The following is a 13,788-nucleotide window of genomic DNA, read 5'->3' as shown; positions in this document are numbered from 1 at the left end:
TATCTATGATACATTCAAGATCCAGTAATAAATTGTATCATGAATGCATTTCACCAATATAAATTGCTAAATGTTTCTTTTTACCCAATTTTCAGTAACATCAAAATCTACCTCATGAACCCAGAGACGCTTAATCACTTCTTTGGTTTCTGCTGTTTCCGGTCTTGACAAACAAACTCCCTGAATGACGCGGGAGAAATCACGGAGGTTGAACAAGTAGTGAGACTTAGCTGGCGTAGGCAACAGATTCTTCATGGCTTCTTTATACAGAGTCATGGTACCATTTATAATTTGTGTGGTCAAATCTAGAAAATCGTCTGGAAATTTATAACTTAAAAACATTTAATAAAATAGAAAATGTTAGCCAACATGATACAAAAATTATATTTAGCATGTCTAGTACAAAATTTTTCTGATTAAAACAATTGATATAATTTACAAGATTACCATTTATAATAATAATAATAATAATAATAATAATAGAATTTTAATTTTCTTACAACAACTTTCCATTATTTCATTTTATGTTCAAAGAAACTCCATAGGAAGGCAAGACCAATGTAAAAATTACTTAAATAAGTGAACAGAAGAGCCAGCCAAGGAACCCGGATTATGTAACTCAAATCCAGTACCCACTGGACCAATGTGTCCTAACTGCTTTCATCCCTCGGCATTCTCAGTTGCATATAAATGGAATCCCTAAAGAACACTGGGAAAATAAGTATTTTCAGAGAAAACAAATAAGGAAATAAAAATATGGAAAAAAATAAGAGAAAAAGAAAAAGGAAAGTTAAAGAGAAAGTGAAATAGAGTGGCAGGATTAAAAAAAACAAGGGCAAAGGGCACAATTAGGGGAGAAAGAACATTGGAAATGAACATCCATTTGGAAAAAGAGACTATCTTTAACCTCTGACTCAACGAGAGCCAGCTGTCCTCCTCCATCATCACGGGAGAGGGCAAGGAATGACAAATTACCTGCAAATGGACAGCAGGGAACTGAGACTTGCACTGCCCAGGTCTACTTGGCTTCTTGACCTCCATTCATCGTGTTGAAAAGCACTGAATGGCCAGAGCTAGGGAACAACATTTTCCCAGGGTACAAGCTCCAGACCTACACTCAAACTTGGATACAAACCTTCTGGGAAAACTCATGAATTCCCTACAGAGTATCAAAGTCACAGGATAAGCCTGGCATGAATCTTTCCAGAATTAACTGCACTACATGGTGAAAACTCAGAATATTGACAAGTCCAATGTAGATATATTAAATAGAAGAGCACAAAATTTGTGTGGATTTGGAAGCTAAAATTCAAGACTTCAGACACAAAGTGAAGGGCACTCTGTCCCCCTGTGTTATCCCATACCTGGAGATGCGAGTGGCAGAGGAGAACAGGGTTACCTGTTATCTTTTTCTTTATATAGGGATGTTTTTATGGGAAAGTTGGAGAAGCACTACTTACATTGATATGTTTCCAAAAGACTTTATGCCCCAGAATGAAAAAAGAAGCACACTTTAAATTACTTACCAGATCTTTAAATGCCAGGTTAAGATTCTGGAGAAGATCGTAAACATGGATTTATCACTAAACTCATTGATGGTTAAAATATTAAAATGTCGCGTGTATCGGGGAGTTACTGGATTTCGACCACCACCTAAATATTAAAAAGAGTAATTCTTAACAACATTACTACTACACACTAGAATATTTTCTCCAATATTTTATAGCACAAGTCACTTGAAAGATGGACCAATTACAGCACACAGAGAAGTTAAGAGTAATTCTTTGGGTAGCCATGACCTGAAAACAGTTTTCCCCTCAAATTCAGGAGGTGGTTTTTCTAGTTGAATTATCTGATTGAGTTCTTGGGTCAGGTCTATTTACCAAAAGAAATGATACCAGATAGAAAGCTGTTAGTCACCTTCTCTGTGACTCATATAGCCCAGAGCAGTCAACTCTAAACAGCCTCAATACAATATAATATTCAGATATAATAATAAGCAATGGTAATATTGTATACAATATCAGGGAACATGACTGATGAAACTTTAGGGTCCTTCTCACATGGGTGAAATTCAGCATGATCTTGGTATGATCTTCCCCCACATTCTGAAATGAATTTCCTGAAGACTAGTCCATATGGCTCATGTTGCCAACTCATTGACTCCTTGCATTTTAAAAAACTGGGGGGTTATATCACTTTCATAAAATAATGACTACATTTTTAACTTTGAGGCTTTACTAACTGACTTAAAAAATAACATCATCTGAAAATGTTATTGATGTTATCTTTAAGTAAATAATTAGATTTCCTTTTTAAGGGCATTCTACCATGACATCTTTAGTAAAGAAGTTATTTTATTTTTTTAATATAATTTATTGTCAAGTTGGTTGCCATATAACACCCAGTGCTCATGAGAACAAGTGCCCTCCTCCAGGCTCATCACCCATTTTCCCCTCTCCCCATCAACCTTAATTGGTTCTCAGTATTTAAGAGTCTCTTGTGGTTTGCCACCCTCCCTCTTCTTAACTATTTTTCCCCTTCCCCTCCCCTATGGTCATCTGTTAAGTTTCTCCTGTTCCACATATAAGTGAAAACATATGGTATCTGTCTTTCTTTGGCTGACTTATTTCATTCAGCATTAACACCCTCAAGTTCCATCCATGTTGCTACAAATGGCCAGATTTCGTTCTTTCTCATTGCCATGTAGTATTCCATTGTATATATAAACCACATCTAAAGAAGTGATTTTAAAAGTATGTAATACCTCTAACACATATTTTTGCATAAAAAATATGTAGGTTCATGTTTTATATTTGTTAAAACCAGGTAAATCTATATTTGCTTCTATCACTGAATTATCTGATGCTGATTCTGAAAATATGAATAATGTTTGAAAGTATATAACTGGTAGTCTATACATCATAACAGTTGTTGTCTATGTAATTTAGAAACTTAATATGAAGAACACTGAGGTACTTGGGCGAGTTTAAGGAGATGGTGAAAGGGCTAATGAAGGAAAGGCCAGAGATCACATCCTCCAGCTCTGTCTTCAACTTTTCCTCCTACAGAGCATTCATAAATGGTGATGTGTTTAGAAAATGGGGTCCAAGAGGAAAATATACCTCATGGCTTCAGCCTACTCCTCTGTCCAGTCCCTGAAGGAACAGGGCAAAGCGGACACGTGATACAAATAACTGGCTCGGGTAGTAGGAGAGAGGCAAAGTAGAACCAAGTCTGAGACCCAGGAACAAAAGAATCTTGTTTTGAGAGGAAGGAAGGAAGGAAGGAGGGAAGGAAGGAAGGGAAAAAGAAAGAAAGAAAAAGAAGAAAGACAGGAAGAAAGATAAAGACAGAGAAAAAAAGACAGAAAGAAAGAAAACAGAGGCAAACCCTAAGTCAGACTGCTAACTATAAAGAAAAAACTGAGGGCTGCTGGAGGGGATGGGCTAAATGGGTACTGAGTATTACGGAGGGCACTTGTGATGAACATCGAGTGTTAAATGTAAGTGATGAATCACTAAGTCCTACACTTGGAACTAACATTATGCTGTATGTTAACTAACTGGAATTTAAATAAAGTTGAAGAAAAAAAGAAAAGAAAAAAAGCATTTGAGGTGGCCCAGGAAGTGTGCTGAGAACAGTTACCAACTCAGAGCAAACTGCATAACAGGGAAGATAAGATCAGGGTGAGGAGGCAAATACCAAATTTCCTTGAAGAAGTGATATATACAGAAAAGGAATTAACATTTTTTGTAATGTTTGTTTATTTTTGAGAGGAGGGAGGGACAGAGACAGAGGAAGGCAGAGAATCTGAAGCAGGCTCCAGATTCCAAGCCATCAGCACAGAGCCCAATGCAGGGCTTGAACCCATGAGCAGTGAGATCATGACCTGAGCAGAGATTGATGCTCAACCAACTGAGCCACTTAGCTGCCCCTTTATTGTTTCTTATTTTTATTTTTAAAGAGAAAAGGAATTTTAAAAGACTAGAATGCCAACTAGGTATTTATCCAAAGGATACAGAGATGCTGATTTGAAGGGGAAAATGCACCACAGTGTTTATAGCAGCACTATTAACAAGAGTCAAAGTATGGAAAGGGCACAAACGTCCATTGACTGATGAATGGATAAACAAGATGTGGCACATATACCCAATGGAATATTATTTGGAAATGAAAAAGAACAAAATCTTGCCATTTGCAGCAACATGGATGGAACTTGAGTGTATTATGCTAAGTGAACTAAGTCAAAAAAAGATAAAAATCATGTGATTTCACTCATTTTTGGAATTTAAGAAACAAGACAGATGAACATAGGGAGAGGGAAGAAAAAATAAGATAAAAAGAGAGACTGAGGCAAACCCTAAGAGACTCTTAAATACAGAAAAACTGAGAGCTGCTGGAGGGGAAGTGGCTGGAGGGATGGACTGGTTGATGGGCACTGGGAGGGCACTGTTGAGATGAGAACTGGGTGTTACATGAAAGTGATGAATCACTAAGTTTTACTCCTGAAACTAAGACTCCACTATCTGTTAACTAACTTGCATTTAAATAAATATAAATTTTTTTATTAAAAGAATTGGTAATGATGATTCAGAGAGTAAAACAAATACATAAATAAATAAATACTAGAATGCCATCGTGAGTTCAGGAAAAGAAGAGTTAAAGATGTCCAGTTCCTTGAATCAAGCCACTTTTGATACCCCAGAATAAAAAATTTCCCTTGCATAGAAATTCCTTTCCGTTTATCAGTTTCCCTTCAGAAACACAAAGCATGTTTAAGGGTTAATTCTTTTGACTATTTGCTACTGCAATTCCTCTTAACAGCCTATCTCAATCCAAAGACTCACTAGAATGGGACTTGATAGGAGTAGAGGAAAAGGGAATTTCATATAGTTGAAGAATTAAGGAATAAAAGAGAGGGAAATGAGTTGCTCCCAGGGCATCTGGATCCTTAGAATGCAGAGACAGGAAGTGCAGAGCAAAGTCCCAGAAGGTGGGAGAAAAGGGATTTGGAAGAATTGGTGGGAGAATAGCGGCAAGCAAGGTTACCCACTCTAGTGTTGACCACTGCACTATATTCCCATAGGTCACCAGGAATACATATACACACACAGAGAAAACATATACACAAGAAACTGTAACTCAGATTGTCCAGTTGGGTTTCTCTTTCTTTCTCCAGCTCTCTCTCTAGGTATAATCAGACTGAATCTCAATCTAAGTAATCACAAACTCAGAAAATGTACCTGGAGGTCCCATAGCACACATGATTTGAATGTCCACTAGCTTAATCATAGAACAATCTTTTAGGTCATACCAATTCCAGTGATCTAACCATTGTCTAAGCAACTCAATGGGAGGCTGAGCCCCATACACTTCCCGAGCGGGCATATTGACATCATCTACAAAGACAACCTGAGAATAAAAAGAGAAGCAGTGTTAGAAAATATTAATACTTTAATAAAATGTCCTATTGTGAAACAGTGTCGAGGCAGAGAATTTGATTATCTTCTTGTAGAGTACACATGTGAGAAATGGTGGTTTCTTTTCAAATAAAGAATAATATCCCTGAGCATTCATGCTTCCAAGGAACAGGGAAAGTCTCATTACTAACCTTTATAGACTCAGGGCTGAGGACTTAATAATCCTCTCACACAATTTGTTTCACAATATGCCTCCTCCTTTTCCTTATATAATTTCAATACATTAAAGTAAATGAGAACACTAGGATTTTAAAATGATTATAACCTCTGAGTGGCGAGAGTTAGGTTCAGAGGGGGCGTTCTTGGCAAAGGAACACAGAGAAGTCAACTGATAGCGGGCTTGTTTAAAGGTCCAGAGGAGCAAGCTGCAAGACTGCTAAACAGAAACGTTAATCAGAGAATTCGAAAGGTAGATGATTTCCCAGATGAATATTTTACTTGTAACTCAAAGGCCAAGTGCTTGTTTTTAATGTCAAGTTGTCTAATGCACATGCAAATATGAACACACTTTTAGGAAAACTTAATCAAAATTTGTGATAAAAACAGTGTATAAAAAGAGGTCAAGTCTTAGTGTATCTGGTCTCATTTTTCTGACTGCAGCAGGGTCAGGGCAGAGGACCAGTGAGGTTCCGTAAGTGCAGCAATGGAGCAGTTACCATTCTCTTGCCCAGAGGAGGACCAAAAACTCCCTTTCTTCTTTTGTCCAGTTTTGACATGATTATATTCTGAGTTTGAGCTGCCGTAGTTTGTGCTGAGAAGTTAATTAGCAGAGGCTTGTAGATTTCTTTGCTGAGTTGATTTAAAAGAAAATTCTATATAATAGGAAATAAAAAAATGAGCCATAGTTGGAATTATGCCCTGACATTTGAAAATACACACTAAGCAAAATTATTGACACACTTGAATTTAAACTTATAGTGTCAGAACAGTGTAAAAAAGGAATGAAATCAATGGAAGTAACAGTTACCACACCATTGGCATGTCTCTGTTTGTCCAGGCCCTGTGCATATGACTTCCAAAACCATCATACACATTCATTCTTCACAAGAGGTTATAGGGATTCAGAGGCTAAGAACCTTGCTTAAGCTCTTAGGGATAGGGGAGGGGCGGTGAATTCAGATTGCCACGTGTCCCTTACCAGGTAAATGTTCTTTTTATTTATAGCCTGTTTCCTTTCCACTTAAATACCAAGTTATCAGACTAGAAGTTAGGAAGCTTAAATAATACAACTGTATTTGCAAAATGGATTTCACTGGAAAGCAGGTGCAATTATAGTGATTCTTAATCAAGATGTTGTGTTTTACAAATCATCTTGTAAAAGAATTATGAAATAGAAAAATATTTACAATAGATTAGATAAAAAAAAGCAGATTATGCATTATAGAAAATGAAAACTACATTCCTCATTTTGTAAAAAGTAGTGGTTTTTTGGTTTTGTTTTTGCCTGGACAGTTTTATTGCCTGGGCTGAATTTGGAATGAGTGTACAAACGACAGATGGTTTTATTTTTCTCCAACCACTGCTGTTAACCCTATCAAGTCTCCATTTCTTGACTCTTGATGATATCTTGGGTAAATCTTTTAGCCTTCTGTATACTTTCAGAAAGATTGATTTTTTTAACCCTGGCCAAACCAACACCTTAATTTAAAATCTCAGTTTAAAACCTCTCCCCTCTCTGCTCTTGGATATTCCCTGATGTATATACCATTTAAATTATAATGAGGGTGTCATTCAGTATGTTCTAAAAGATGTTATTCAATAAGTGATATCAGAACAATTATTTAACCATATGCCTGGTTATATTCCAAAAGGACTGACAGATAACATAAAAATATAAAATCAGTAAAGAACTAGAAACAGGTGCTCTCATCACTGGGGGGATTTGAGTTGACTGAGAACCTGCAATGGGAGAGGGATCACTGATGGCTCATTTGGGCTCCCCTGTCCTCTTTCCACATCTTCTTCCTGCCCCACCGCTGGTGGGGGACAGAGCTAGAGGAAGACAGGCAAAAGTCCTACCCAACTGGCATCACTGTGGTTCTCTCTTGGATAATGCGGTCTTGCCTACTATTGGGGAAAGCTTCCAAACTCTGAGAGGGGCAGATCTGTCAGTTCTTTAGAAACTCCAGAGGGACAGCCACACTGTGCAGTTATCTGCTGGAAGGAGAACACTGGGGCTCCTTCACTGCTGCACTGGTGGGGGGAGTCATCCAGAATGGAGTCCTAAGAAGGCTGAAGTCCACTTCTCTTGCACATGGTCCAGCTGACCCTGGGGAACTTGCACTTACTTGTCCTGCCAAAGCTGGGGATGCTGACAGCTCCAGGCAGCTTTCTGCCATTAGAAATCTGAAACTAGAGGCAAGAGCTAGTCTTTGTTCAATATGACCCTCTCAACACAACGGAGCACAGACTGTAAAAAGCTACTGAGATTTGGGGCATTCTCTGTTATAGCAGCTAGCATTTTCTTTTTTAACAGACACACAATGGGAATCATTACAGAAGTCAATCAGTCTTATTGCTACATAATAATCCTACATATATTAAATAATTTTGAAAATTAAATATCAAGTATAATTAATTAAAATGCCTCTTTCTTTCAAGGGATATGAAATTCTTCATCTTGAACAAGCTATTTTTATTAAAATACCTTTAAAGGTACAATAACTTAGTGATGTAAAATGATTTCTTTAGTCCATTTTCTAAAATAAGTAGTTAATAAAAAGTTTTCTGTGGCTACAACCTCAAAATAATTGACTATTTTAAAAAGGTGAAGTCCACTATTACAGGTGGTTTATAAAATATCATTCCTAGGAATAGTATGTAGATTTTAACATGTAGATTTCTACAATACTTACAATAATATAAACACTCTTTCCAGTTCCTGTTGGTCCTACAAATATTGAAGGCTTTTGATGGGTGGTTAACAATTCCATTAATGCGGAGTACCGAATTGTGTCCAGAGTTGGTACAATGATTTCATTAAACATTACATCCTTAGGAATTGGAGGAGCTTCGGCCAATTTTTTTACCCATGGTTCCCATTTTCCTATTCCCTGTTTATAAAAGCCAAATGGTAAATGTTATGTAATAAAATACTTTTAAAAGCTCTATACTCCTGTCCCACCATAGAAAAGATCAAAGATCAAGACCAAAACAAAACACTGATGTTTATACATTTGTTTTTAACCTTTAAAACACTTCACCTGAATTTGAGAGTTAAACTTTGTGCTAAAATTAAGGAGAAATGAAGATTTTATATGAATCAAAATAAAATGGCAAAGCTATAGTTTTTTTAATGCCCTGAGGCCACTGATTACATCAATCCAAAGAGCAGTTATTTTGGCCAAATGTTAGATTTTTTAATAGCGTTGAGAAAACTGGACTAATTAATGCATTAAAGCATAAAGAACTTTATTCAGTAAGTGTTAACCAATATAGAACTTATTTCCCTAGAACATCAGCTGCATGTTGCTAATATTTAATATTTTTAAACTTTTATGTGTGTTTTTATTTTATTTTGAGAGAGAGAGAGGAGAGAGAGAGAGAGAGAGAGAGAGAGAGAGAGACAGACAGACAGACAGACAGAGAACACAGAGGATCTGAAGTGGGCTTTGTGCTAACAGCAGAGAGCCTGGTGCAGGGCTTGAACTCATGAACCATGAGATCATGACCTGAGCCAAAATCAGATGTTTACCCAGCCCAGGAGCCCCTGCTTATTCTTTTATAATGGTATTTATAACAAGCAGCAGTTTAGCATTTCAGGTGAGATTTTTAATTTTTAATGTTTTATTTATTTTTGAGTGACAGAGAGAGAGCCACAGCATCAGCAGGTGAAGGGCAGAGAGAGGGAGACATGGAATCTGAAGCAGGCTCCAGGCTCAGAGCCCAACACAGGGCTTGAATGCACAAACCGTGAGATTATGACTTGAACTGAAGTTGGACACTTTAACTGACTGAGCCACCTAGGCGCTCCTGAGGTGAGATTTTTTAAAATGGTGTTTAAAAATACCTAAAATGTACCTTCAACCATTTTTTGGGTGTAGAGTTCAATAGTTTTAACTATATTCACATTGTTGTGCACAAGCTATCTAGAACAGACAAGATTTCTTAATATGAGATTATTATCATGAATTAACATTATACTGTAACTTTGTATCCAATTAACTTGTCAGCTAAAATTTGGGCCTGCTATGCAGTGTTTAGAGCAAAAATTTTCAAAGATATCATGTTAACTCTCTCATCTTAGAAAATCATCACTGGTCTCCTCATTCTTGCAAAATCAAATTTAAGCTTCTGGTCATTTAAAGCACACATCAGAATTCAGGCCCTCCTTCCTTCATATCTTTATGTGTCCCACAACCCAGCCTCGCTGATGAGCCTACTGTTTCCCAACATGACCTGGGTCCCTGTACCTTCCCACATGGCACTGTTTTGGCTTAGAATGTCACATAACACTCTTCTGAAGAGGTTATGAAATCAATGAGGGCAGCGCTGTGCCTTATTCATTTCTGTATCCTCTGTCACAGTGCTATGGACATAGTACAGTTTTTTTTTTTGAGGAAGGTAAATTCATATCACATCTGAAAATTGTATTACAAAGACATTTCTAGAACTTTAAAGAACTGATCAAAAAACAATTTCCTTCCCATATTCCGTTTGTTTTTTAAGTTTATTCATTTTTGAGAAAGGGACAGACAGAGGGTGAGAAGGGGAGGGGCAGAGAGAGGAGACAGAAAACGAAGAAGGCTCCAGGCTCTGAGGTGTGAGCACAGAGCCCGACATGGGGCTTTAACCCATAAATTGCAAGATCGTGACCTGAGCCAAAGTTGGATGCTTAACCGAGCCACCCAAGCACCCTCCTTCCCATATTTCTGATGATCTTTTCTAACATGGATATTTTGCAACCATATGAAAAAGGAAAAATTAAGAATCAGAAAACCTGGAGTGGACATGCACTTAGAGATTTTGTGATACTGGGAAAAATCACATCTCTCTGGGCCCTAATTTCCTCAATGGGAAGATTTGCAAAATACTAAATTTCCTATTTCACTGAGATGTTGGAAATAGAAATGATTGTGGAAAAGCTTAATAAACTTCAAAGTGCTCTGCAAATGCAGGCTATTGCTAGTAATTTGAAATGAAATAAAATTAGGAAAAATAAAAGGATAACATCTTGCGGTCGACAGGGTGAAGAATCTCTTCTGACGTAAGTCTGGTAATATACTTCAAAAGCCCTAAAAATTAAAAACTTGTACAGCAACTTTCTTTTCTAGGACCTTCACTTTTTTATATAAAAAAATAAATTTTGAGAGGGACAGAGATAGCATGAGTGGAGGACGGACGGAGAGAGAGAGGGAGAGAGAGAGAGAGAGAGAGAAAGGGAGGGAGGGAGGGAGGGAGGGAATCTCGAGCAGACTCTGTGTTGTCAGTGCAGAGCACAATGCAGGGCTCGAACCCATAAAACCATGAGATCGTGACCTAAGCCAAAACCAAGAGTCTGATGCTCAACTGACTGAACCACCCAAGCGCCCCTCTAGGAACTTATCTTAAAGAAACAATCAGATATATACACAATGGTTTGTATACAAGAATATTCACCAAAGCAGAAAAACTAAGAAACAACAAAAACAGTTCAACATCTAAGAGTAGGAAACTGGATAGATCGTGGTCCTCAGACAATAGAATCTAAGGAGGCTTTAGAAAAACAAGTTTATTAAAGAAATACCACTGAGATAGAAAGGTGTTCTCTTTATTAAGGAGAGAAGAAGGACACAAAATTACCCTCTGGGGATATAGTATGATCCAATTACACCTGAAGCTCCATATTATGGATTTTTAAATGTCCTCAATACAGTACTTATAGGAGCTGTCACACACAAGCAAGTAAACAAACAGCACCCAGATTTTATTATCCAATTCATTTGGGAAGTGCTGAATTAGCACTAAGCCAGCCATGCTCCTACGGGGCTTCTTAGCACCGGTGATTTGCTAACATGCACTGTATGAATCTCCAAGTGGTATCTACTTGGAGACTGCCAGACTAGACGTCATAATGTGTTATTTTATTTAATGAACACAATAGGCCCATCAGGTATTATTATTTATCTCATTTTATCAAAGCGAAAAGCAAGATTCAGAAAGATTAATAAACTCGTCCAAGGCTCCACAGAAAGAAAGTGGCTTAACTAGGACTGAAGCCCAGAGGTGGCCGACTCCAAAGCCTGAGCAACTTCCACTCCTCCATGCTGACTCTTAAGGCGAATAGTGGTGACAAGGTGGCCCTAGAGCCATTATGTGTTATAATGTTGTAAATCTTGCTTCAGAGTTCTTACCTCAGTGACAAACTGATAATCATAAATTGTTCCTTTTTCAGGAAATGGGACAGTTAGTGCTTTTGAAGACGTTTGTTCCATACCACTCAGTAATTTAAACTTATTTCGAGTTAGGTCTGAAATTGGACCTTCCATTAGTTCTCGAAGAATCTTATCAAATTTCAACCTATCATCATCATTACAAGAAGCTCCGACGGACCAGATCAATGAAAATAGAAAAATGCCCTGCATTGGAGAGATGAGAAGATAGAGTGCATTAAAAAATAACTTTAATGTATTCTTGAAGCTTGAATCAGATCAGCCAGATTAATATCTTTGAAAGAAAATGAATAAACTAATATATAATAGTATGTTACCTCAGGATTTTATAATAATTAGATTTTAAAGAATCAAATTGCATGTCTTAGAAAAATCCTGCTATCAGAAAAGATAATAAAATGCAAAGTATAATTCTAGCCATTGTGAAACCTCAGAATGATCAGTCTGGAAAATCACATGAAATTTTAAGTAAGTGGCAGGACCCTGATATTAAAAAAGAAGATTGAGATAACTTTTTATGAAGGCATATTTTAATAAGGAATAATCAATACACAGTATACCTGCTTTTTAAATTTAAATTTTGATAGTGTTTTCTTAAAAGTAGAACAGATTCATATTCCTTTATTTACCTGTTGTAATAACAATCTGAGCACTGATTACATAAACTAGAACTGCCATTTTGTAAGCTTTCTTCTTGTCAGGCTCAGGCAGGAAAACAGAGTAGATGACAAGACCCATCACTAAATGAGAAAACCTATTTGTTTTAAAATTAAATCCTCTTATTTCAAAAAAAAAAAAAATCTTTTAACATTTTTTTTTGAGAGACAGAGAGAGACAGAGTATGAGCGGCAGAGGAGCAGAGAGAGAGAGGGAGACACAGAATCCCAAGCAGGCCCCAGGCTCTGAGCTGCCAGCACAGAGCCCAACACAGGGCTCAAACTCACGAACCCTAAGATCATGACCTGAGCCAAAGCAGGACACTGAAACCGGCTGAGCTCTCCAGGCACCCCTCAAATTCCCTTTCTGATGCCAAAACAAGCACAATCTTGACTATGCTCATAAAACTTGTGGACTCTACTCGACACTGTTCACCTACTCCTAGATTACTCACAGGCTGTTTCTCTCTGGAAATTATTTAAAACTAAATTAAAAATTAATTTATTTAATAGACTATAAGTATTAACAGCAACATACTGACCACATTAGAAGTTCTACCATTAGCAACACAATTTTTTATTAAGGAATATTCAAGGTCTGTTGATAATTCTATTCCTCTTTTTAAAATGTTTATGCATATTTTCTTGCTTGCCTCAATCCTGAGATACATTTATATATGCATATATATTTTAAACATTTATATCTCAGGAAAATTGGGGTGCGTGTGTGGCTCAGTGGGTTGAGTATCTGGCTCTTGATTTTGGCTCAAGTCATAATCTCAGGGTTCCTGGGAACAAGCCCCACGTCAGGCTCTGTGCTTGATCAGGCCCCGTTCTCACACACGCTCTCTCTTCCTCTCTTCATCTCTCCGCCTGTTCACTTGGGTTCTCGCTCTCAAAATAAACTTAAAAAAAAAAAAAAGACAAAGAAGAGGAAGAAAAAGGGAAGAAAAGCAAGGAAAAACGCAAAGAGTGATGATTTGCAGGTTGAAGGGGAGGAAGGTGAATCTTACCAAACAATCAGTCATTGCTATTTTGGGGGTTGATCATTTCTGAGTCTGGTTAAACGACTCAAGATTTCAGTAGCAGCAGCCCTAAGGGCATCAGTGGGCTTCACCCAACCCTTAGGATGCAATGAAACCACTAGTTGAGGAGATTTCCTCCAAGGACCTACTATTTGGGGCCTGACTTTTTCCTTGCTGTTCAGCTACCACCCACTGTCCAGCCTCCATTTCCAGGGGGCAAATGGAGTTCATTAATGAGGAAGCACTGGGAAAA

The 13,788-nt window shown here is 37.5% G+C and overlaps 1 protein-coding gene across 1 annotated transcript in view; it reads right to left on the bottom strand.

Annotated features, from left to right (window-relative positions):
• The window catches only part of DNAH7 (dynein axonemal heavy chain 7), a 271,651-nt gene that overhangs the window by 111,086 nt on the left and 146,777 nt on the right, over positions 1-13,788 (bottom strand). The window contains exons 35-40 of the mRNA XM_029934194.1: positions 11,816-12,040; positions 8,339-8,536; positions 6,140-6,295; positions 5,247-5,415; positions 1,527-1,653; positions 112-331 (exon numbers count right to left, since the gene is read on the bottom strand). Of these exons, the coding sequence (XP_029790054.1) occupies positions 112-331; positions 1,527-1,653; positions 5,247-5,415; positions 6,140-6,295; positions 8,339-8,536; positions 11,816-12,040 (1,095 nt within the window). The remainder of the gene's footprint in view (positions 1-111; positions 332-1,526; positions 1,654-5,246; positions 5,416-6,139; positions 6,296-8,338; positions 8,537-11,815; positions 12,041-13,788) is intronic.

Source organism: Suricata suricatta, chromosome 3, assembly GCF_006229205.1.
Source record: "Suricata suricatta isolate VVHF042 chromosome 3, meerkat_22Aug2017_6uvM2_HiC, whole genome shotgun sequence".
Lineage (NCBI taxonomy): Eukaryota > Metazoa > Chordata > Mammalia > Carnivora > Herpestidae > Suricata > Suricata suricatta.
Note: the sequence above shows the minus strand (reverse complement) of the source record. Positions and strands in the feature narration are given on the sequence as shown.